Source organism: Tauraco erythrolophus, chromosome 4 (genome assembly GCF_009769465.1).
Source record: "Tauraco erythrolophus isolate bTauEry1 chromosome 4, bTauEry1.pri, whole genome shotgun sequence".
Lineage (NCBI taxonomy): Eukaryota > Metazoa > Chordata > Aves > Musophagiformes > Musophagidae > Tauraco > Tauraco erythrolophus.
Genome location: NC_141468.1, coordinates 70,113,130 through 70,133,452, shown reverse-complemented (window position 1 = coordinate 70,133,452; position 20,323 = coordinate 70,113,130). Strand labels below are relative to the sequence as shown.

The 20,323-nt window shown below is 45.6% G+C and overlaps 1 protein-coding gene across 1 annotated transcript in view; it reads right to left on the bottom strand.

Moving 5' to 3' along the window:
- Positions 1–5,427: 5,427 nt before the first annotated feature.
- TMTC1 (transmembrane O-mannosyltransferase targeting cadherins 1) overlaps positions 5,428–20,323 on the bottom strand; it is a 148,563-nt gene continuing 133,667 nt past the window's right edge. Inside the window, exons 13-20 of the mRNA XM_086610428.1 lie at positions 18,050–18,158; positions 12,925–13,027; positions 9,813–9,948; positions 8,263–8,407; positions 8,002–8,139; positions 7,489–7,611; positions 6,307–6,384; positions 5,428–5,568 (exon numbers count right to left, since the gene is read on the bottom strand). Coding sequence (XP_086466554.1) covers positions 5,428–5,568; positions 6,307–6,384; positions 7,489–7,611; positions 8,002–8,139; positions 8,263–8,407; positions 9,813–9,948; positions 12,925–13,027; positions 18,050–18,158 — 973 coding nt within the window. The remainder of the gene's footprint in view (positions 5,569–6,306; positions 6,385–7,488; positions 7,612–8,001; positions 8,140–8,262; positions 8,408–9,812; positions 9,949–12,924; positions 13,028–18,049; positions 18,159–20,323) is intronic.

Here is a 20,323-nt window from a genome sequence, read left to right as displayed (position 1 = left end):
CTGCTCCAATATTTTTTTATGGCCAGACTCAAACACATGTGCTGCACAGTTGCTCCTACATGACCAATAACTGAGACTCCTTCGGCAGTAAAACGTTAAGTCAAGTGGAGCAAGAAACTTTGGCCCTTCCATCTCCAGAAGAACTTGTTCATGGCTGGTCCTAAGGAACAGACTGACTCCGTAGCCAAGAGAACAACATGACACGGCACTTACTTTTCTTACTTTTTATATAAAATAGACATTTACATACATTTTCTTTTGCAAGGACTTCAAGCATAACTCCTTTACGTGAAATCTAGCCATAAACCCCACAGTGAAAAAAGCAAAGACTTTGCAAATTCCTGTACCACTGACATACACCCAGCTGCTGCTAAGTGTGAATTTATTTTTTTAAAGATTTCTAATCCATGGGCTGTTTACTTGTGTGTTGGTTTTTTTTTTAAAAAAAGATGTGCACAACTGGTGTGTTTTTTTTAAAAAAAAAAAAAACAGATACAGAAATAAGAACCTTATGAACAACAGGCAATGCAAACAACTCCCACATGAGAGGAACACGCAGCGTGACATCCACGTCAGGCAGAGATTTCTACGCTAACACAGTTGTAGAAGCCATAACTTTACAGACGATACCACTGGGGGTATTTTCCAGAATGAAAATTTTTCAGCAAGTCAGTGCAAACATGACAATGAACTTTTGCACAAAGTTACCGAGATTACCTGAAGCAACTTTGCCACATTGAAATACGAGTGAATGCCAGGCGCGCTTTTTTTAACTTTTTTTTTTTTTTTTTTTTTCTTTTTTGCTGCTGGGTTTGAAAGTACATGAAAGCAAAACGGTGCATTTTGAAACAGCTGCAAGAGACTGAAGGTTGGGGAAAAAAAAAACCTCTAAGGGCTAATTTTTTCCAAAGATTGTGCATAATTGCATATATGAAAGATAGAAATTGAGCACTTGGTCAACTTAATCACATACAGATTGAGGAGACTTAAGTATATACCAACTGTTTCACTGAGCTGGAGGACAAGTGGGGCAAAAGATCATACAACTATACTCTAAATTGCCTAATTATTAAAATTAGAATGACAATTATCTTCTTTCACCAAATATTGTACCCCATATCTGGCCTGGTTTCTATAACTGTTGAAAAGCTTTCACAGTTTTTAGATAATTTCTCCTGCAATTTAGGCTCTTTATTTTGGATTTTTTTGACTTAGACTTTTTCCACCCATGTGTATGCATGCACACCCACCCCATCCTCATCGAGATCTCTGTAATGAAGGCCATTTCCACTGCTGCATTCACTTACTGTTTGGCAAAACCAAGTTGCCTGCACGTTCATAGGAAAATCTAGTCCAAGGAGTCTATGAGAGAGAGAAAATACCCCCACTGCATCGTTTATCCTGGGGGATGGAAAAGGAATGGAAGCAAACAATGCTGGACTTTAAATAAGCAATAAAATAAACCAAAATCCATCAGCTGAAAGTATTATTCATAGGGAAAGGAAAAAGCAATACAATTACTATGTTTTTCATTTAGGATTAAAATGCACAGTGAGTACACAAATGTCCTGTCTAACCAGCTTTCCATTAATTCTCCACTTTAATACTGGTGAGCACTGAGGTTTCACCAATGCAACTTGCAGAGAGGGCGAACTCTCCCCCACCAGGTAGAGCTTCAGCCATATATTAATTTGTAATCTCTGCTAACCACGCTGAGCACTGGAGTTGGCAGAAAACAATGTATTTAGAACTCATTATTTTAGAAGCTGTGCAATGCCAAAGGAAGAGGAGATTTCCTATGATTAATTAGGATAATATCCAGTTTATGACAAGGTAAGTCGCTCTATTTATCTTCCGCAATAGCATTCCATTTTGGTGGAGGTAACCCATTTCCTATCACACTCCATTCTTCTTCTTTGCCTGCAATAAACCTTTCACAAGATTAATGTCCTGAACAAACACAGCGTTTCAGCACGGATGCCAACGAGACAGGGAGTCAGCTCAAAACTTCACAAGGGTTTAACTGCTTTGGTAGCTCAGAGTCTGAATCATCCTCCAAATAACGCTGCCAGTTTGCAGACCGTCATCCTGCATAGATGGGGTATAAAGTGCCAGTTGGGGAAAGCAGGGCTCATGACTGAGCCCTCCTCTCTCCGTAACTACCATAAACCCAGCTCCAAAATGTGGGGAGTCGGCCTTTTGGCATATAAACACAATCCAGTTCAGCTGGGATTAAATTCCGTGGATATGTTACCCGCCTAATTCAGGCGAGTGGATGAACATGCGCCATGCCTTCCAACCAAACCACCTCCTTCACTGGGAGGACGGTCTTACCTTTCTATGTTATTCTGCAAGTAAGACAGTGTTGTAAAAACAGTAATCCTTTTTCAGGATCTGGGAGGGGACACCCAAAGCTATATTCTACTTTACATGTGCACTGGTAGGAGGTCAAGTTGACTTTGATCAGGTTCTAGGACCGGAACGAGACAATCATTTCTACCAGGTCTCTCAGGAAAGACAAACTAAGCTTTAAGCCAAAGTTAAAAACACAAAACCAAGTCATCCCCCTCACAAAGCATTGCTATAAAAAATACAACTTCTTTTATATTTGAAAAAATATGTTTCATTGGCCATAATTTAAAGCCACACTGCTGTGAGGCTTGTAGAATATATTGTATTTATTTAATATATCTTTATGAGACAAAGTTTATAGCTGATACACATTTTCAAATGAGACGTATCTCCCCTCAGCCCTATCTCCCACCTTTCAGCTAGTTATCGGAGCACTCTGCAGATGCCTCCTCCACGAGGCGCTTTGCATGGCATCGTTGTCGGGGGCTACACCAAACATCTATCTTCCAGCCCTCAATCTTGCCTCCACACAGCGGTACCACAGCCAGCCAGCCTGGGCACACAGGGTTTTGGTGAAGGTTCCCTGAAAGCAGGCTCACCCTGGGGAGAGGCAGAGAGCTTCATGGTCCAGGTACCTCTGAATACCCCGATAATGAACCATCGACAACTTTGCAGTGCGTGGTGGGAACTGACTTCTCTCGGAAGCTTTGATTTCCCCATCCCACGGGACTCTGCTGGTGCAAACCCATCTCCTTCCAGCTACCCTGGCAGCACCAAGGCTGTGCAAAGCTATCCCATGCACAGCATCCAGCAGAGCGCCTGCACTGGGAACCTGCAGAAACATCAGGTCAGCAAGTCCATGGCCATAAAACTTGTGTGACAAGACAAGGGCTGCTGACCCAAGGCCCCCAAACCAACCCTTGGCCCCTTTCCTTTCGAAAGTAGGCTGCTTGGGCTTGGGGGAGAAGGGAAAATTCACCAGTGAAAAGACTTGCTTGGTCTTGGTCCCAGCTGCTTCCTTGGGATTAATGAAGCTGGTGTGAAGTGAGAGAGCCTAGAAATGCGTCACCACCTTCTGCCTGCAATGGTCCCTCCTTCCCATCAACCTTAGGAGCCGGCCTCTGCAATGCTGTAGGCACTGGCCAGTCTCCTTGGCCAGTGGGGACTGGCACCTCTCAAGTCCAGCCTCGTCTCGGTGGGCACACAGCCATGGCTCCAGTGGGTCTGCAAGCCCTGGCAGGGCAGACAATCATGCCAGCCTGGACTCTTTCTGAGCTCCACATGCAGTTGGAGTCACATTAATAATTTGTCAGTAATTTGACCACCAGTAGCAGCTAGACACTGAGCTTTTTAAATGAAGCCAGCGGAGCCAACGGCACACAGCTGTCCCATCACTGAGGGAATGCGGAGCTTGCTGAGGTGCCAGGGCCAGCACCAACTAAGCCTGGGTGCCATGTGGGTCACTGTCACACAGGCTTTTCCTGACAGATGTATATCAGGGCATCACATACCTAATCTAACCTGTTCTTTACTAATAATGCCAAACCCTGGCCTGCTCTTCTTCAGGGACTGGCCACAATCAAGCTCAAATATACTAACTTTTATGGCTTCCCGCTGCAAGAGGAACAAACCACTGACCTACCCTGATGTCAAAACCCAAAGGCAGTGGCACCAAGCACGACCTCACCAATGCTCTCTGTGAACTGGTACAAACCATGGTGGAAGCAGCAGAAGTGCTGTTACTGCAGTGAGAGTAGGGTCCAATGTGCTCCACAGCCCTTTGCTTTAGAAACATCATTAGGGGGAGTTATTGAAGCACGCCTCCGTGGTACTTCATTTTTCTAAGTTCAGACAACACAAGTCACGACGCCCAGCCACGTGGCCAGCTGTGAAGGATACTGCCCAATTTGTATAAAACACAGAAAATATATTAATTATTTGATTATTATAAGTTAAATAAATAAAGCTCAAAAATAAAAGCCCCAATTCTGAAGAGAATTTGTTTTCCTACTTCAGTATTTAAAAATATAGATTTATGACTGATCAGCTATAGGTCATTTTCTGTATCTTTTGGGGGCAGGCATGAGAACACTTTGACAAAGTGTTTTGTCAGTGTTATCACCATGAAAAATGGGCTTTGTTCCTGCACACCCATAAAAAAGCCTCCTTAGTACCTTTCCAGGCTAGGAAATCTTCCCTAATCTCTCTGTGGCTTTACTTTACCTCCTATACTGACCAGACTGGTTGTGTGTTTTTTTTTCACTGGGGACTGGACAGGAGGGCAAGTAATCCTAGAGCTTCCCATTGCCTTTGGATGCTTTCATTTTTTTCAGAGTAATAATTATTTGGCCTGGAGGGGGAAGGCAAAGGATAAAGCCATATGATATTTGACGATACTGACATCATGAACCTGAATTACTACAAAATTACTATCTTATGAGTAAAACATTCAGGTAAGGTTTTCCCTCAAAGGATCATTTGTCCTACTTGTAGAATCGTCCTTCTAGGGTGATATTCAGATATCGTTTTCCCTTTCTTCAGAATAATTTTCAAGTCACATTTAGAGCTGTAAAAGTGGCCACCATTTCCTCAGTATTAACCCCTTGAAACCTTTTTGTGTGACCATTATGACCATCTTTCCTGGCTCAGAAGGACCCGGCAGCACTTGCAATGAAGCCCATCAGTGGTACTTTATGTGGACGAGGTGAGCCTGTGTTGAGTAACAGGAGGTGCTACTTCACCCCTGCTGCAATGGATGAGTGCTTTGTCTCCATGGTTTCCCCAGTGATAACCAAGATATTGAAGGTACATCTCCCACCCACACTCCTGGTGTGATTAAAATGGGTTCAGCCTAAACATCAATCTTGATTAAAGGAAGGTTTTCATTCACTCTCCAGCACGTCCCACAGGAGCCAAGTGTCTCCTGTAACTTTGGTCAAACATAAGCATGCATTCAAAATTTGCCGTCCATAATTCTGAGTCCTATGAAAGTTCCTTCAGCATCACTTTGAGCAATAGGCTTTCACCATACACTTCTCCAAGGGGCATGAGTTTCTTTCCACTGGTCACTGAATGCTAAGTTTGGTCTTTCTCCTGGACTTCCTGAAACCGTTTCTCCAAGCGATCCAGTTTGGCCAGATTCTCCTTCAGCAACTTGCTGTTTGGAACCAGCTGTAAGGCTTTCTCATAGTAGCCACGGGCAGCGACGTAGCTCCCCTACAAAGTAAACGAGTGACAGATCTCATGCATGTTCCCTGACATAGAAAGTTCATTCCTTGGGACTGGTGAAGACCGTAACACAAAGGAAAAGGAGTTTCTAAAACTTGATATTGTTAGGTAATGGGAATACTTCTTCATTATGAAACGGATCACCAAGTGCTGTTAGCCTAAATTTGATCAAACACACATGGCAAGAAGTAGATTTTTCCATTATGTTGTACCAGAAGAGTTAATTTTACTCAGCGATAGGACAGCTTGAGGATATCACACAATGTGACTCCTTAAGATCTAAATAATAATGATATGCTAAAGTATTCAAAAACATAAGCAACCAGAGGGTGGGCTATTTCCATAATTTCATTCCAGTATTCTGCATTAGACATCTTTATTAAATTAATTAGGTAGAGAAGAATCTTAAAAGTCAACTCACAGTGACATTTTTCTAAGGTAGGTCAACAACTGAAGCAGAAAAACTTTAGAGATGGGCAGGTTGCTCCTTGCAGCCCGCCCCCTTACAAATATGAGATTTGCATTACAGGATACATATTCCCAAGCAACCTGGTTGGAAAACTCTAGCTGGGGTGAACAGACTTTCCTCCTTTTTGGATAAAATATGTCGGGAACACTCACTGTTCACAAACATACAGCTCTTGGCAGTGTGAAACAAATTTAGCTTTCTGCCCTGAGCAGGAGCCTCTGCAGTTGACAGCTTAAGGAAAAGCAAAATTGTCATACCTTGATGTGCTCAATGCCTCCCATATTCATCCAGGCCTGCGCTTGGTCTGGGTTGAGCTCCACAGCCCGTTTATAGCTCTACATAAATATGAAACATTTTTAGGTTAAGAGCCCGAGTCTTCAAACAAAAGCACTGCTGGAGGGGAAAGGGAAACTAAGTTTCCTCTCCCTCTGAATCCATTTAAAATACAATTTTAAATTCTTTTCATATACAATGCATAAGCTGAATTTCATTTTTTTTACAGCAGAGGTGACATAACGTACCGCTTCACTGCTGAGCTCATCTCACAGGTTTTCCCTGCCCATGGTGCTACACGAGGAGCCATGCTAACCCCTGTGACCCTCTCCCTGCCACTCCGCACCACTGGGGTCTCCTGCACGTCAGGGTCATTTCCATGGGCAGGTCCTTGCCACCCACAAGCCATGTGTGGGCTGTTATGCTCCTTATCTGCAAAGCTTTAATTTGGAGCTGGCAGCAGACTACGGTACAGCCACCTGTGTGGAGGTTTCACAAGGACCTGAGGGCAATGCTATCCCTCCCCACTGCTTCTGCTACCGTGCATTGGAGAAGAAGCAACAAGGACCTTCTGGACTCTCAAATAACTATCGTTTTTATCATGCCACAATAGGAAAGGATTCAAATCAGGATTAAACATCTCTAGGGATATTGAGCATATTCAGAACTGTCCCAATAACAATATTCTGTCATATCATTTAATGCTAACAAAATTTCTGAGCTATCAAGCCTCCTGCTCCACTGGATAAGCCAATCTGTCAGCTATTAGGTAATGAGGTGAGGTATGACAACATGGTGGACTCTCACAGGTGCCCAAGCTTCCAGCTGAGCCACATGGAGTTGGCCATCACCAGCAAGAGGGGCTGAGGCTGGATAGACCAAGGCCCAGGTCAATGAGAAAAGGCCTAGGTTCCTCCATAATCCCACCACGACTCTGGACTTAACCTCTCAGAGCAGGGAGTTGCATTCCCATACAGGAATGAGGAAAAAAGTTGCAACTAAGTCTGCCAAATTTAGCTGTCCCATAGCTTTAGCTGTACCACTGGAGAATGGCTGAGCTCCCAAGGTCAACAGCCAGGATGCACACACCAGGGAGTATTAGATGCAACGAGCTAACTCTATCTTTTAACCCACAAAACTATCTGTAGGGCTCAGAGCAGTCATACCTCAAAAGCCTTGTCAAGGAGATTCTGTTCTCTTAGCTGGTTTCCTTTAGTGAAGAAGAGCTCTGATATGACTTTTGGATCCTTTGGTTTTAGCTGAAGAGCTTTCTCTATAGCTTCAAGTGCCTGTGTAGAAGCAAGACGACATTGTGTTACTGTATTCTGCGCCTTTCTGCTTCTAATGCTCTCCTCACCACTAGGGCCTCCCAGCATAAGAGTCATCTTCCCCCTTCCCTTGTTTGCTCCACACTGTTAACACATGTGGAAATGAGCTTTTTAGATGCCTGTGGCTGATGTACAGTGGGTCTGACAGCAGCAGGAGCAGTAAGTGGTAAGAAAACCGCACTGCTTAGTTTCAGTCCCAGTACCTAGACAAACAGAAGGTTTTAGTGAAAAAATTCACCTACTGGATGTGCACTAAGGCCTGTGACATGTCTCTGGAGAAACGGAGTGTAAAATTCAACCGGAGCTCTCTGTGTGAGCCCTCGGGACAAGGCTACCCTGTGACCTTGGTACCTTGGCATAGTGCTCCTGCTTGCTGTGGATGGCTGACAGAAGGCGGTAGCACTCCAGACACTCCGCATCCTCGTTGAGTATATGGTTCGTCATCTTTTCGGCTTCCTTCGTCCGCCCCATCATGGCTAGAACCTGAGCCTGCAGAGCCACATTACAAAGGGTTAACGATCTTAAAAAAGCTCCTTAACACCCGATGCTGCGCCCAGCGGCTGAGGCCCCACTTTCGTGACCCTGCCCTGGCTGAGCTCGCCCCACGCTCACCAGCGCCAGTCGCGTCTCTTTGTTGGAAGGCTGCAGTGATGCCACTTCTCTGTAGACCTGCAACGCTTCTTCATACCTCCCCGTGTTGTAATAGAGAGCCCCCAGCGGGGACAGGCTTTCAGCCTTCCGGGATACCTTCAGTGCCCTGGAATTTGGGAAAAAGAGATGCCTCCAGGTGGTGCAGGGATCAAAGCGGAAGAGTGAGGTGCGGCTTGTGCTGGGATGGAGCAGTGAAGCTCTGCGCCCTGCTCATCCCAACCTGGGAAGCACAAATTTAAGGTGCCAGGGAGGGATGAGTGTGCTCACAGCAACAATCCCTCTGACTACGTAAGAAGGGGAGAGAGCTACCTCCAAAGCGCACGTGAGCCTGCAGCAAGGTGGGGATGGCTGATGGTGGCAGAACCCAAGGAGTGTGAGCACAAATCTGGATGCCAAGAAGGAGGCAAAAAACCACCCTCCAGTCCACCCTGCTGCATACTGGCAGTTAGAGGCTGCCTACTGGCACATTGCAGGGAAGGGCTGGAGTTCTTGATGGTGCCAAGGTTTTAGTGCTGGGCTGTGCAGCACTTATGGCTGTTACTGGTGTGCACTGTCCTCATTTTGACTGGGACAGAGTTAGTTAGACATCAAGGACTTTTCAGCTTCTCATGTTTTGCTAGGAGCACAACAGGCTGGGGGGGAACACGGCCGGGACAGAGGGTCCACAACTCCCCTTACGATTTGAACTTAGACTTAGGACTGAGGGCCAAATTAGCCAATGAAGCATATTCTACATCACGCAACATCATGCCCAGTATATCGATGAGGGTCGATCAAGAAGAAACTCTTTGTTCTTCCAAGGGCTCTCTTGGAGTGCTGTCTCTCTCTTGCTTTCTTTTTGGGCCTCTCGCTCATCTGGGATTGCAATGTCAGGACTTTGGTTTGGGATCATTAGCCGGATGGGACGGGCTTTGGTCACTGGGTGGTGAGCAATTACACTGTGCATCATTTGTTTGTATATATTATTATCATTATACATATATATATTCATATGTTACTGTTGTTATTATTATTATTATTAAATTGTTCTTATCTCAACCCACGAGCCGCCTTCCCTTTTCCTTTTGAATTCTCTTCCCCATCCCCTGGGGGTGAGGAAGGGTGAGAGAGTGGCTGTGTGGCCTTTAGTTGCCGGCTGGGCTAAACCACAACAGGCCACCCACAGACCAGCTTTGAGTAAGGTGGGAGTTGTGCTAACAACTTGCTCATGCCACTGAGAAACCTCTGACTTTATTGTTAGAGCATCCCCCAGCCAAAAGCAGCAGTGTGTCCATCTTGAGTGCTTGGGAACAGTCCAGGGAAGTCAACACTGTCTAGGACTGTGACGCCTGTCCAAGCACTCCTGAAAAATAGCCAAATAAGCAAAGGTAAATCTGATTTCAAAAAGATGGAGAAGGAAGGGGAGGAAACCCAAACATATCCTGACAGATTCAGGTGTCAGAGGCTCTTTAGCAGAGACAAGCTGTTCAGGGGGAGGAGGGAAACCTCTGTCTCCCATCCCGAATTCTTACCGCTTGTACCACGCTTCAGCCTCTTTGTTTTGCCCCAGGGAGCGGTGAAGCCTGCCCAGGTTCACCATGGCCACGTGGTGAGTGGGGCTCAGGTGGATGGCCTGCCTGTAGTGGGACACGGCTTGCTCAGGAGCCCCTAGAGAGGAGAACAACTGTTAAACTGGTGCCTCAGAAAAATCCTGTTGCAAATTCAGCAGGCAGTCATGCTCTGTCTGGGGTTTCTTTCAGCTATTGCTCGGTGCATAGGAACCATTTTGAGAAAGAAATCCTGCTGCAGCCTTTCTAAAGATTAAAAAAATTGCTGTCCGGATTAAGATTTAAGCTCCAGTATCCAGAGATGATGCTGAGAAACAGATTTTTTCTCGGGGTGGGTTTTTGCAAGTCGAGGGTACAGTCACCAGAAGAAGATTGCTGCCTGAAAGCACTCTCCTATCATGCTGCAGGGGAGGATGCACCCACCGTGCTAAGGACAGAGCCCACCCCAGAAGGGAGGCTGGGACATGTGTCCCACCTCCTGGGAGAGCATCCTTCCACCCTGGCCCACTGGAGAGATGGGCAATGGAGACACAGGGAACAACTCACCCAGTATTCCCCACAACCTCACCAGAACTGCAAATATTTTTGGCTCTTTCCAAACAGAGACTCTTCCTTCCACCTCTGTTGTGCTGGCCCTGCTCAGTCAACAGGACTGCAAGTAGCTGCCTGTGACCAGCTAATTCCCACCTCGGGGCAACAAATCCCAGACCAGAGGTGCCCAGGTGCCTATTTCGGAGCAGGTAGGCACTGTTCCTGTATTGCAGAGGAGCCATCGGGTGGCACTGCTTCGCTGCGCGAAAACCTCTGCCGGCGCAAGGTCCCGCAGTGGGTGACACCACCGAACACCACAACAAAATACACCGCCACGCAAAAGGAAAGGTGCCAGCCCAAAAGCCTAAAGTTCCGCTTCTATTAGTATCTCTTTATTTAGCTAAATCATGGCTTTCCTCAGGAAGGATCCTGCAGTGCCTTCCTCAGGCAGGGCCTGCTGACTACCTGCTAAATAAATGAATGGGGCACGGTATAAAGTTCCAGCATTTGAGCAGTGCCAATATCCTATTTGTAACCCCGGTGCTCGTTTAATTGGTTTGCACACCCTAGGCCAGCCAATTGCCTGATGAAAACCGATACTCATGGAGCTTTGTCCACCAACAAAGCTTTTGAGTACTGGCATTTTTAAGCCGAATCACTTCACAACGTATTTAATTCCATTTCTGGCTGGAAAGCAGAACTTGAAAACAACCTCTGTGTGCTGGGGCACTGAACATACGCTGCCATGGGAATTTTATTTTCATAGCTTTTCAGACCTAGTTTGGTTTTCCGGCGACTAGCTATGCAACGTAAAAGTAACATTGACACTTCCTGGTGTTTCCTTTCCAGGAGAGAGGAGGGATGTCTGTAGGGAGATTTAGAAGCACTTAAGATTCACCCAAGGTCAACAACAGATCTTTCAGGGTAGGACTTTTTCAAAATCCTATCTATGAAACATCCTGGGAAGCAGCTGGGCACGCACCTCAGGCCATTAAGTCAGCCTCAACACACAGGGGTAATGTGCAGGGGGTAACGCGCATCGTTAAGGGAGACATGCTGAGTGTCTGTAACCACTGCAGAGCTGTCTAGAGTTAACGGGTCCCCAGAGCTGACACTTGCTGGAGGCTTGTTGCACAAAATCCTGCAAGTTAATCGGAGTGGTGCTTCACAGCATTTCCCTGCACCCGCCGGGGAAGAGCGCAGCCTGTGACGGGCTCGCTACCAGCCGCTTCCTTCACGCCTTGTCATGTCTCCAGGAGGGTTATTTACACATCATGCCTGAAGTATCAAAAGTCAGTGGTTTTTCTTTTTCCTGTTGTTTATGTGTAGGGAAGTGTAGGAATAAACCAGGAAAAATTAGTTTTGACTTTGGCAGAATACACAAGTGGAAAAAATAGAAAGTGCACTGCACTGCGTTTGAACCACGAATTTTGGCAGGAACTGGGCAACTTATCTGGGTTGGGAAGCAAAGATGGGTACAATGTCAGAGTGAAATTACTGAGGAATTGTTATTATTTGCAAGTTCAAATTTTGTCAGGGCACAAATTCAGAACCTCAACCTCTGTTGCTAATGCTATGATCCCTTTTTTGACTATGAATTCTCATTTTGGCTTGGTATTTATTTCATGCTAGTACTACATAAAAGTGATGGCTGAGCGTCAGCTCAGAGGTAGGACAGCCAGCTGCAGACTGATGGACACCATCGCTCTTTCTTCCCAAGCACCACTGGAGCCAGGCACAGCGTGAAAGGGGCACAATGGGTAGCAACCACACACTTTAAGCCTACAATATTTCATCATTGAGTCTCAGCTCTGTTCTGGAGGGACCGGAGTGAGACAGTAGTTCTGTTTCCACTAGTCATTTGTCAAACTTGGCCTTGCTTATAAAGCTGTCAATAAAAGGCAGCAATTAAGGTGGCATTTTTTTTTATGTTGTTATGTGGATGCCAGGAAGTGCCTTAGTCCAGGGAAGCTGGATGGGAACCAGGAGCCCAGAAAAGAAAGGCTTTGAATGTCATTATGGAGCTTCTGAGAAATCAATTCACCCCATAGTATCTTAGGTTTTGTTTTCACAGACGATTGTGGTTTAAAAGCCATGTTTGTTTTTATAGCAGTGGCACTCAACCTTTACAGTCAAAGAGCTGCTTTGTCACCAACTAGAGCTGCAAGTGCTCCGAAGACCATAATGATCCACTTGTGTGCCTGGAATCTGGTTTGATGTGGCCACGCTTTCCTGGAGAAATAGCAGTATTGTCAGGGTGCTGCCCAGCTCAAACTGAAGAGGACAAATGCCTGTGCAAAGATGGTGAGAAACACTGAAGGAAGGGGCCGGGCTGCATGCCACTGCCGCACAGCGCCTGCATTGATTACAAATTTCAGCGCGCTGTGCCATCTCAGCAGTGCGGGGATATTTATTTCCAAGCTACAGCGGAGGCACATCTATTGCTTTGGAAGCTTTTGACACCCTTTCAGATACTTACTGCTGAATAAAACAAATGAAAGGAAGTAAGGCAGAGAGGGAAAATCCCTCATTCCTTCTCACTTACCGGTATCAACCAAGAAAACACCGTAGTTGTTATGCAGATCGGAGCTCTCTGGACAATTCTCTATGCCAGCCTTATAGACCTCCTCCGCTTCCTTAAGCCGTTCCTTAAAAGAGAAGGAGATTTCTCAGCTGTGGCAGAAAGGGTGTCAGCACCATTTGCCGCATACCTTCATTTTGTGACAACTCCCTCGCTGCACGGGCAGCTCGGGGCGCCAGCCCACCCCACCTTCTAGGAGGCCAAAATTTTACCCCATGGCATGGATGCGATACAGCTGCCGTCTGGTACCCCAGAGCGGTTCAGACAGCTTTCCCCCCATGCATTTTCAATTGGAACTACCTGTGAAACAAAAATAACAGCTGGAAAAGGTGGCTCCTGTGCAATGTCAGTAAGCCCCAGCTGGGCATGCACCCAGTCAGGAAACGCACAGCGACAAGGGTTGTGTTGGTGCTGTTGAGAACTGTCTGTCATTTGGGAGCTGATACAGCTTAATTTATTTGCTTAATGAGCATCTCACTGGCTAACTTTTCCCCTCCGGAGCTCTTCTGTTTGTTCCCTCAGCAGCGGGGAAAATACAAGGAACAAAAGCTTGGCGTGTGCGATGGCTGCGGGATGAGGAGGTTGTGCAGTGGGATGAGGGAAGCTGGAGGAGGATGGGGGACAATGAGAGAGTGAGGAAGACCTGACAGATTCAGATTAAAACCAGGCATTGCCAAGCATGAGACGTAGCTCACTGGGATTGATGGGATGTGCTACCACACTGATTCCCGGGCGCGCTGAGGCCTTACATTTTCCATAGATTTCAAGGAGATTTGTCAGTGCTGAGCATTTCTGGAAAATACAGATTTTTTTTATAGGAACACCCTGCCTACAGAAAGCGTCCCACTGGCTGGGCTCTGTCTAGCCTAAGCTATGGGCAACCCGGTCCTGAAAGGAAAATAAGGTGTCTTGTTTGGATCAAATAGCAACTCAGTAAGTTTTCCACTTCCCTCCAGCCAGCCAGTGTATGCCCGCTACCTGCATGCTCGCTAGTACAGGTTATCACAGTCTTCCTCCCCTCCCTAACCTCAGAGCTTTGCTGTTGGGTACATTCATGGAAGGAGGCCATGAACAGCAGAGACAAGTATGGTGCAGAGGGGTGTCAGGCGAGCCTCCAGCACCAAAGATGCTTTTTTCAATTCTTCCCCTTCTGTGGAGCAGCACAGCCCTACAGCAACAAACTCCACAGCCTCCTGATGATGCTACCAAGTAAAATCAGCCATCTGAGTCTCCGCCAAGGAAGGCCTGGAGCCACCAAGGCAGACCTCCTGCCCAGGAGCTGAATCCATGTTGAAATAAGAGGTAGGTCCATATCCAGCTGTAGACTCTCCTCAAGTTCTGCAAATCCCAGAGCCTACGGGGCTTTGTCTGCATTTAAAGGGTGCACCCGATGGCAGCTTTTGCTCTGTAGCTGCTTAAATGTGTGGACTCCTTTCTCACCTCCTTCTTCAGAACTGGAGAGCTGGACTTAATCGCATTGGAAAAGTATGACTTGATGAAAGCACATGGTTTGCTATGGTTAAGTGCTTTCACATTTATATGATAAAGGTCAGTCAGCAGAAAAGATATCGTGTGATAAAACATAGAAACACATTTTTTTAAAACTGCTTAAGTTTGGACATTTTGGATATATTTATGTGAATTTGATATCATCATCCTGCAGGATCAGGAAAAGTGTAGCTATTGTCAGAATTGACTAAAATGAAGAGCAATTTCTTGAAACAGCATCTGTGTCACTGAGACATTAATAAACATATTTTCAAATCTTTCTGTATTAATTTCTTGTCCTCTGATTTTAATTTTCAGCCAAGGAATGCGGCTTTGTGTGCATATTAGTCAGTTTTCTTAATTTTATTTACTGATCATAAACTTGATCTTTAAAGCATAGAAGAGTTGTGTTAAACTAGACTAGCAGTGTCTCACATCGAAACATTCACTCTCACTGATACTGAGCACTTTTAGCACTGTTATCTTGGTTGCATTGCTTTTTTGGCACCTAACACCCTGACCCTGCATGCCTCAGGCTCCATGCAGAGCCTGGGATGATTTCTCTAACAAACTCTCTGCATTAAGCCCAGTCAGAAACTGGGAAGGGTGGGCCCAGCTTTTTGTGCCAGAGCTTTCTCCCTCACAGCCTCTCCTCTTCTTGGGAGAAATGCTGTAAGTTCATCAAGGCTTGATTCTCTTTAACACTTAATAATGCCACTCCCAGATCTTCATGAAACATTCATCAACCTCACAAAATTCAGAAGATTGGCTTAAAAAATGTATGAGATTTTTATGATATTTAAGAAATTATGCATGCGAGGATCTCTCAGTTGAACTGCAGGGTTTTTAAGTCTGTTTTTTTATGGCTGTTTCTGTCTGGTTATGCCTGAGTAGGCTCTCCTCTACAGCTAAGTGGGTTAAAAAGTTTCCTTTTCTTAGTTTAGGCTGATATTATTACACACACATACACGAAATCATTTGAATCCAAAAACTGAAAAGACCCATCGAGTAGCACGAGATGCTGTTGAAACTGAAAGAGCTGAGAAGAAGGTGCTGTTCCAGTGCATCAGAGTAAATCCTGGGGAGCAGTGCTACAAGAGCAGCATGGAAATGGCAAACCAACCTGTTTGACTTGTGATATTAGCACCACTGCAGTGATCATGGAAAACAACAATTCATTGTGACTGAGTTACGATATCAAGCAGAAAGAGCAGTAAGAAGGGCAAGCATGTATAAAAGGTGCAAGCAAGTCAAACTGTTTTCTACAATGTGGCGGATTTTTTTCCCACGTCAGCTCTGGATTCAGAGTCAACTCTCAAGGAGAGAAAAGGGCAATTACATTGAGTTACAGGCTAATTCCCTGTCGCATGAGACATTCCTCTGAGGAGCTGTGCCAGGAAAGGACCCATAAGCCCCATTTCGGACTCATCGCCCTTAAGATAGTGAGGAACATGCTGTGTGGGACTGACAAGGCAATCCCAGCTCTATTCCACTGAGCCACATTGAACCATTTCTCCTCTTCTTAGCCTTAGTGCAAAGCTGGAGGAGCAGCAGTTTGTCATGGGCACGGTCACCTCATGCGAGTTATTTTAACATGCCACTTATGGCACTTCAGCCCCTTTCTATCACATCCCAGTAAGAGGGAACCAGGCTGTTTTCCCTTTTCCAAAGCTCCACAGCAATGCTGTCCATGCAGCCCACTGCATACTGCCTAGCATCACAGACACCCCAACAGCTGCGAGACAAACTCTGGGCTACAAGCAGGAAAAAAAATTAGGTTTTTTAACTTTCAGCCATTTTGGAAACTATTGCTTGGACAAAGCAAAAAACGGGGTCCTGTCATCATGCTTTGTGCTAAAGATCCAAAACTTCTGCCCGTACCCTTCCAGGATGCGCACAGCATTAGGGGGTGATTCTGCAGCCCACAGCCACAGGCAGCGGCACGTATTTGTAGGACAGCCTCTACCATGGTCACTAAGATGAGTGTGTGAGGCAGGAGCTGCACGACCAGGTAGTCATCGCCTGTGGCTGAACATGAGAAGGTGTTAAAAGCCTGCAGGAAATGGCTATTTTCTGCGGAAATTGTACTATCTTTTTTCCTTACCACTTACTCAAGTCACAAGAGGATGAACAATCTACGCATAAAAGTAGATAAATTACTGCTGGACTTACTAATGGCATTTGCTTTAGGCAGAAGGCCTCGGGACTCTGCAATGGTTTTACTGCTCTGTTGACCTTACAATCGATGGTTCTAATTAATAATTTCAATTAATATTAAAACCAGGTGTTACTGCAGAGGACTCATTTCCTATACTTGCAGGAGACTCTTCACTGATGGGCTTATTCAAAATACAGTTCCCATTCAATAACGTTCTTTCAATTCATACCCCGTATTTCTAGTTCCCTGCAACTGATACTGATAACATTCAAATATTTGAAAGTCACTTAAAAGGGAAAATAAAATAGCACATACATATCACAGGTGAATTTTGCAGAGTGCCTACATCCTTAAAGAAGCCTAAATCAGAACAAGACCTTTGCTTATAGTTTTGCGGAAATTTATCCACTTCCCTTACAGAGAGAAGATTTCACTAACCAGATTAATGGAAAACAGTGAAAGATGATCTCCTTTGCCTGTCTGTGTTTGCATTTGGCAACCTTTTAAGAGAGCTGCTTGCGGCCGCAGTCCGTGGGAGCAACGCCCGAAGCGTCCCTCAGCTGCTGCTGCAGGCTTGGAGAAAAGCAGGTCTTGGTGCTCTTGATGTGGGCACCCACGCTTCAGGGCTTCTTCTGAACTCCAGCGTTTTGCGCCTCAATTTCCCTTTTCCTCCACGGGGACAATATTTCACCTCACAAGGACCTTGTAAAAATAACTTACCTAACTATAGAGCGTAGGGAGAGCCCCGAGTAATGAGCACGGGGAACAAGCCCGAGAGGAAATGAGTAATCCTGCCTGCAGAGCCCAGCCTGGCCACGCGCAGTAAATAAGGCCTGAGGGCACATATTGAACAACGAGGTTAAATGAAATATCGAACAGCTGCTCATTAGGAGCAACATAAAGCTAGCGAGCCTTTCCACCTCCTATACATGATCATCTACCATTATAATTACGGGCCGTATCCCGACGTGTGCATGCAAGGGACAGAATCCAGGCTGCAGAGGCCACCTGGTTTTTGACATTTCCTAGCTCGAGAGCGATTTATTATAAAATCTCAAGGTTCTCTACGTAGGCGTGTGTGTCTGAGTGGGAAGCACTCGCCTCTTCTCCTATCACAGCATTCATTCAAGGTGTGACGGATTAAGACTTCTCCATAGACGCAGGGAGTTGCAGGGACGGTATTTACACACCACTTTGACAATGATTTAATTCAGAGCCACGTCACGTGGGTGTAATTACTCACTGCAAACGAGTTGCCTCCTATTCTGAAAAAGCCACCTCTACAGCAGCCCAAGAGCTCTCCGCGGACCGTCGCGGACACACGCCTGCCTGGCACGTGCGCGAGGCGAGGGTGCTCCGCCGGGACGCGTGGGAGGTGTTGCGGTGCAGCAGCAGCATGTACACCCATGTAGTAGGCAGGAGAACTGGAGTGATGCCTGGTACCTGCTCGGCCAGCAGCGAGGCCAGGCTTGAGTATGCGTCTGCAAACTCAGGGCCGTACTTAATGGAGTCCCGCAGTAAGATCACAGCTTCCTCCTTCTTCCCTTGGGACCTGCAGGATAGGGGAAGAGGGAAAAAGACAAATAAGTGTTCCTGTAACCACATGTTTAGCTCCTCCCACTGATTAACTACTATAAAGAGATGTGAAAGTCCCCGGCTTGACCTTTTCAATAAAGACAAAATGATTCCCTCGTGCCTCCTCTGTGTGCACCCAGAAGCTCCTCAGCCCATTGCTGTTTCCACATCATAGAATCATAGAATGGTTTGGGTTGGAAGGGACCTCAAAGATCATCTAGTTCCAACCCCCTGCCATGGGCAGAGAAATCCTCCACTACACCAGGTTACCCAAAGCCTCATCCAACGTGGCTTTGCACACTTATGACTTAATTAAATGAATACTTTGAAATTAAAATTTTGCTAAGTTAAATCTGCCTGGGATCTCTAAATAATTCCTTAGCAAGTCAATCATCAGGCTATATGCTATGGCATCCAATTATTATTACCCAGCTGGCTTGAATTGAATTGAATGTAATTAACTAATTAAATAAAGTTTAGACCCTGCCTACAAAAGGCGGGCCATTTCCTCCTGGCTGTGGAAGATGCAACGACATCCTTGGAGCCGCAGCCCAGGCTGGTGAGCAACAATATGCTATTCTCAGGAGCTGGGAGGACATAGGCTTTAATGAACCCACTATTCAGTCTGCTATTCTAGTGGCTGTCACACTGAGGCCTACGCAATGATCCCAGTGACGACAAAACACCCCCAAAAAACAGTGCATTCCTCATCCTCACACATGGAAGAGCAAGAAGTATTTTATTTTGGCCATCAGGCAAGCTGTACAGGCCACATGTGCTGTCTGTTGAGTCATCACCACTAGATTTTGTAAACTTCTCCAGTCCTACTGTACACCTCCTCTTGATATTTCTCTTTATGGCAAATACATAAAATTCTGCCCCACTCATCCCATCAGGAGTTAAAGGACAAGATAGCAAAGTGTCCCCAGGCATGAAGTACTGCACAAGACCCTCCCATCGATGTTCTTGGGGAGTCGCATGCCCTAAGGGAAGGGATGCTGCTGGGATAACACCGGGTTTGCAGTCAGCTTTGGGTTTGCTGTTGGCTTCGGGAGGTCTGGCCCCAGTCATGTCACTGAGACCCTGACTGACCTGGGAACAGGACGTTTGTTCTCACCAACCCTGCTCTCGCATCACTAGGTTGGGGACACCAAAACATTTGCATTTCCTGAAAAAAAACCCCACAGAGTCTCTGCATGTTCCTAGACAACAAGTGCTGTTATAGATCCACTTATAGAATCATAGAACGGTTAGGGTTGGAAGGGACCTCAAAGATCATCTAGTTCCAACTCCCCTGCCATGGGCAGGGAAACCCTCCACTACACCAGGTTGTCCAAAGCCTCATCCAACCTGGCCTTGCACACTTATGACTTAATTAAATGAATACTTTGAAATTAAAATATTGCTAAGTTAAATCTGCCTGGGATCTCGAAATAATTCCTTGGCAAGTCGATCATTAGGCTAGAGGAGCCTGTTCTTCAGATCCTAAGGATTATGAACAGAGATAGTTAAGAAATGGCTATGTTGATGAGCCAAGTTTTTTTCCAGCATTGCTCTGCATTTATGGCCATAGAAAACAGAAGAGGTTTCCTGAACAAATATCTAAGGATGTTTATTTACTTGAGCTACAGTTTCTCTAGTATAGCTCTGTATTTCTTTCCTGAGAAAGAAAAATGAGAAGGTTTCCTGAATAAACATCTAAGGATGTTTAGCTGGACTGGAACAACATTTTCCTTGTGTTGGGTGTACAAAGAATATGAATAGTAGGGCTTACAGAAAGAAACAAAGGGCTCTGGGACACAGAAAATATGTGAACACCCTGTCGCTTTGGCCTTAGATTTCATCTGAGTGACATGGTCAAGTAACTAGATCTTGTTTATAAGGTGCAAATTTCAGCTGATAATATACGTGGCTTTGCAGATTTTTTCCCTTTCTAGTTGTGTAACTGGAAGAATATTTTGTCTGTGCATTAAGCTAAGTAAAACCAGTTGTGCTAGTCTTTTTCTTCTTCTAGTGGTGTTCCACATAAATTACATGAATGAAGCAAAAACAAATAAAGAACCACTTTTCTCCTACACTAATTAAAGACTAGCTAGCTTGTCAATTTATAAAACTTTTGGGTCCCTTGGCTGGAGTTTCATG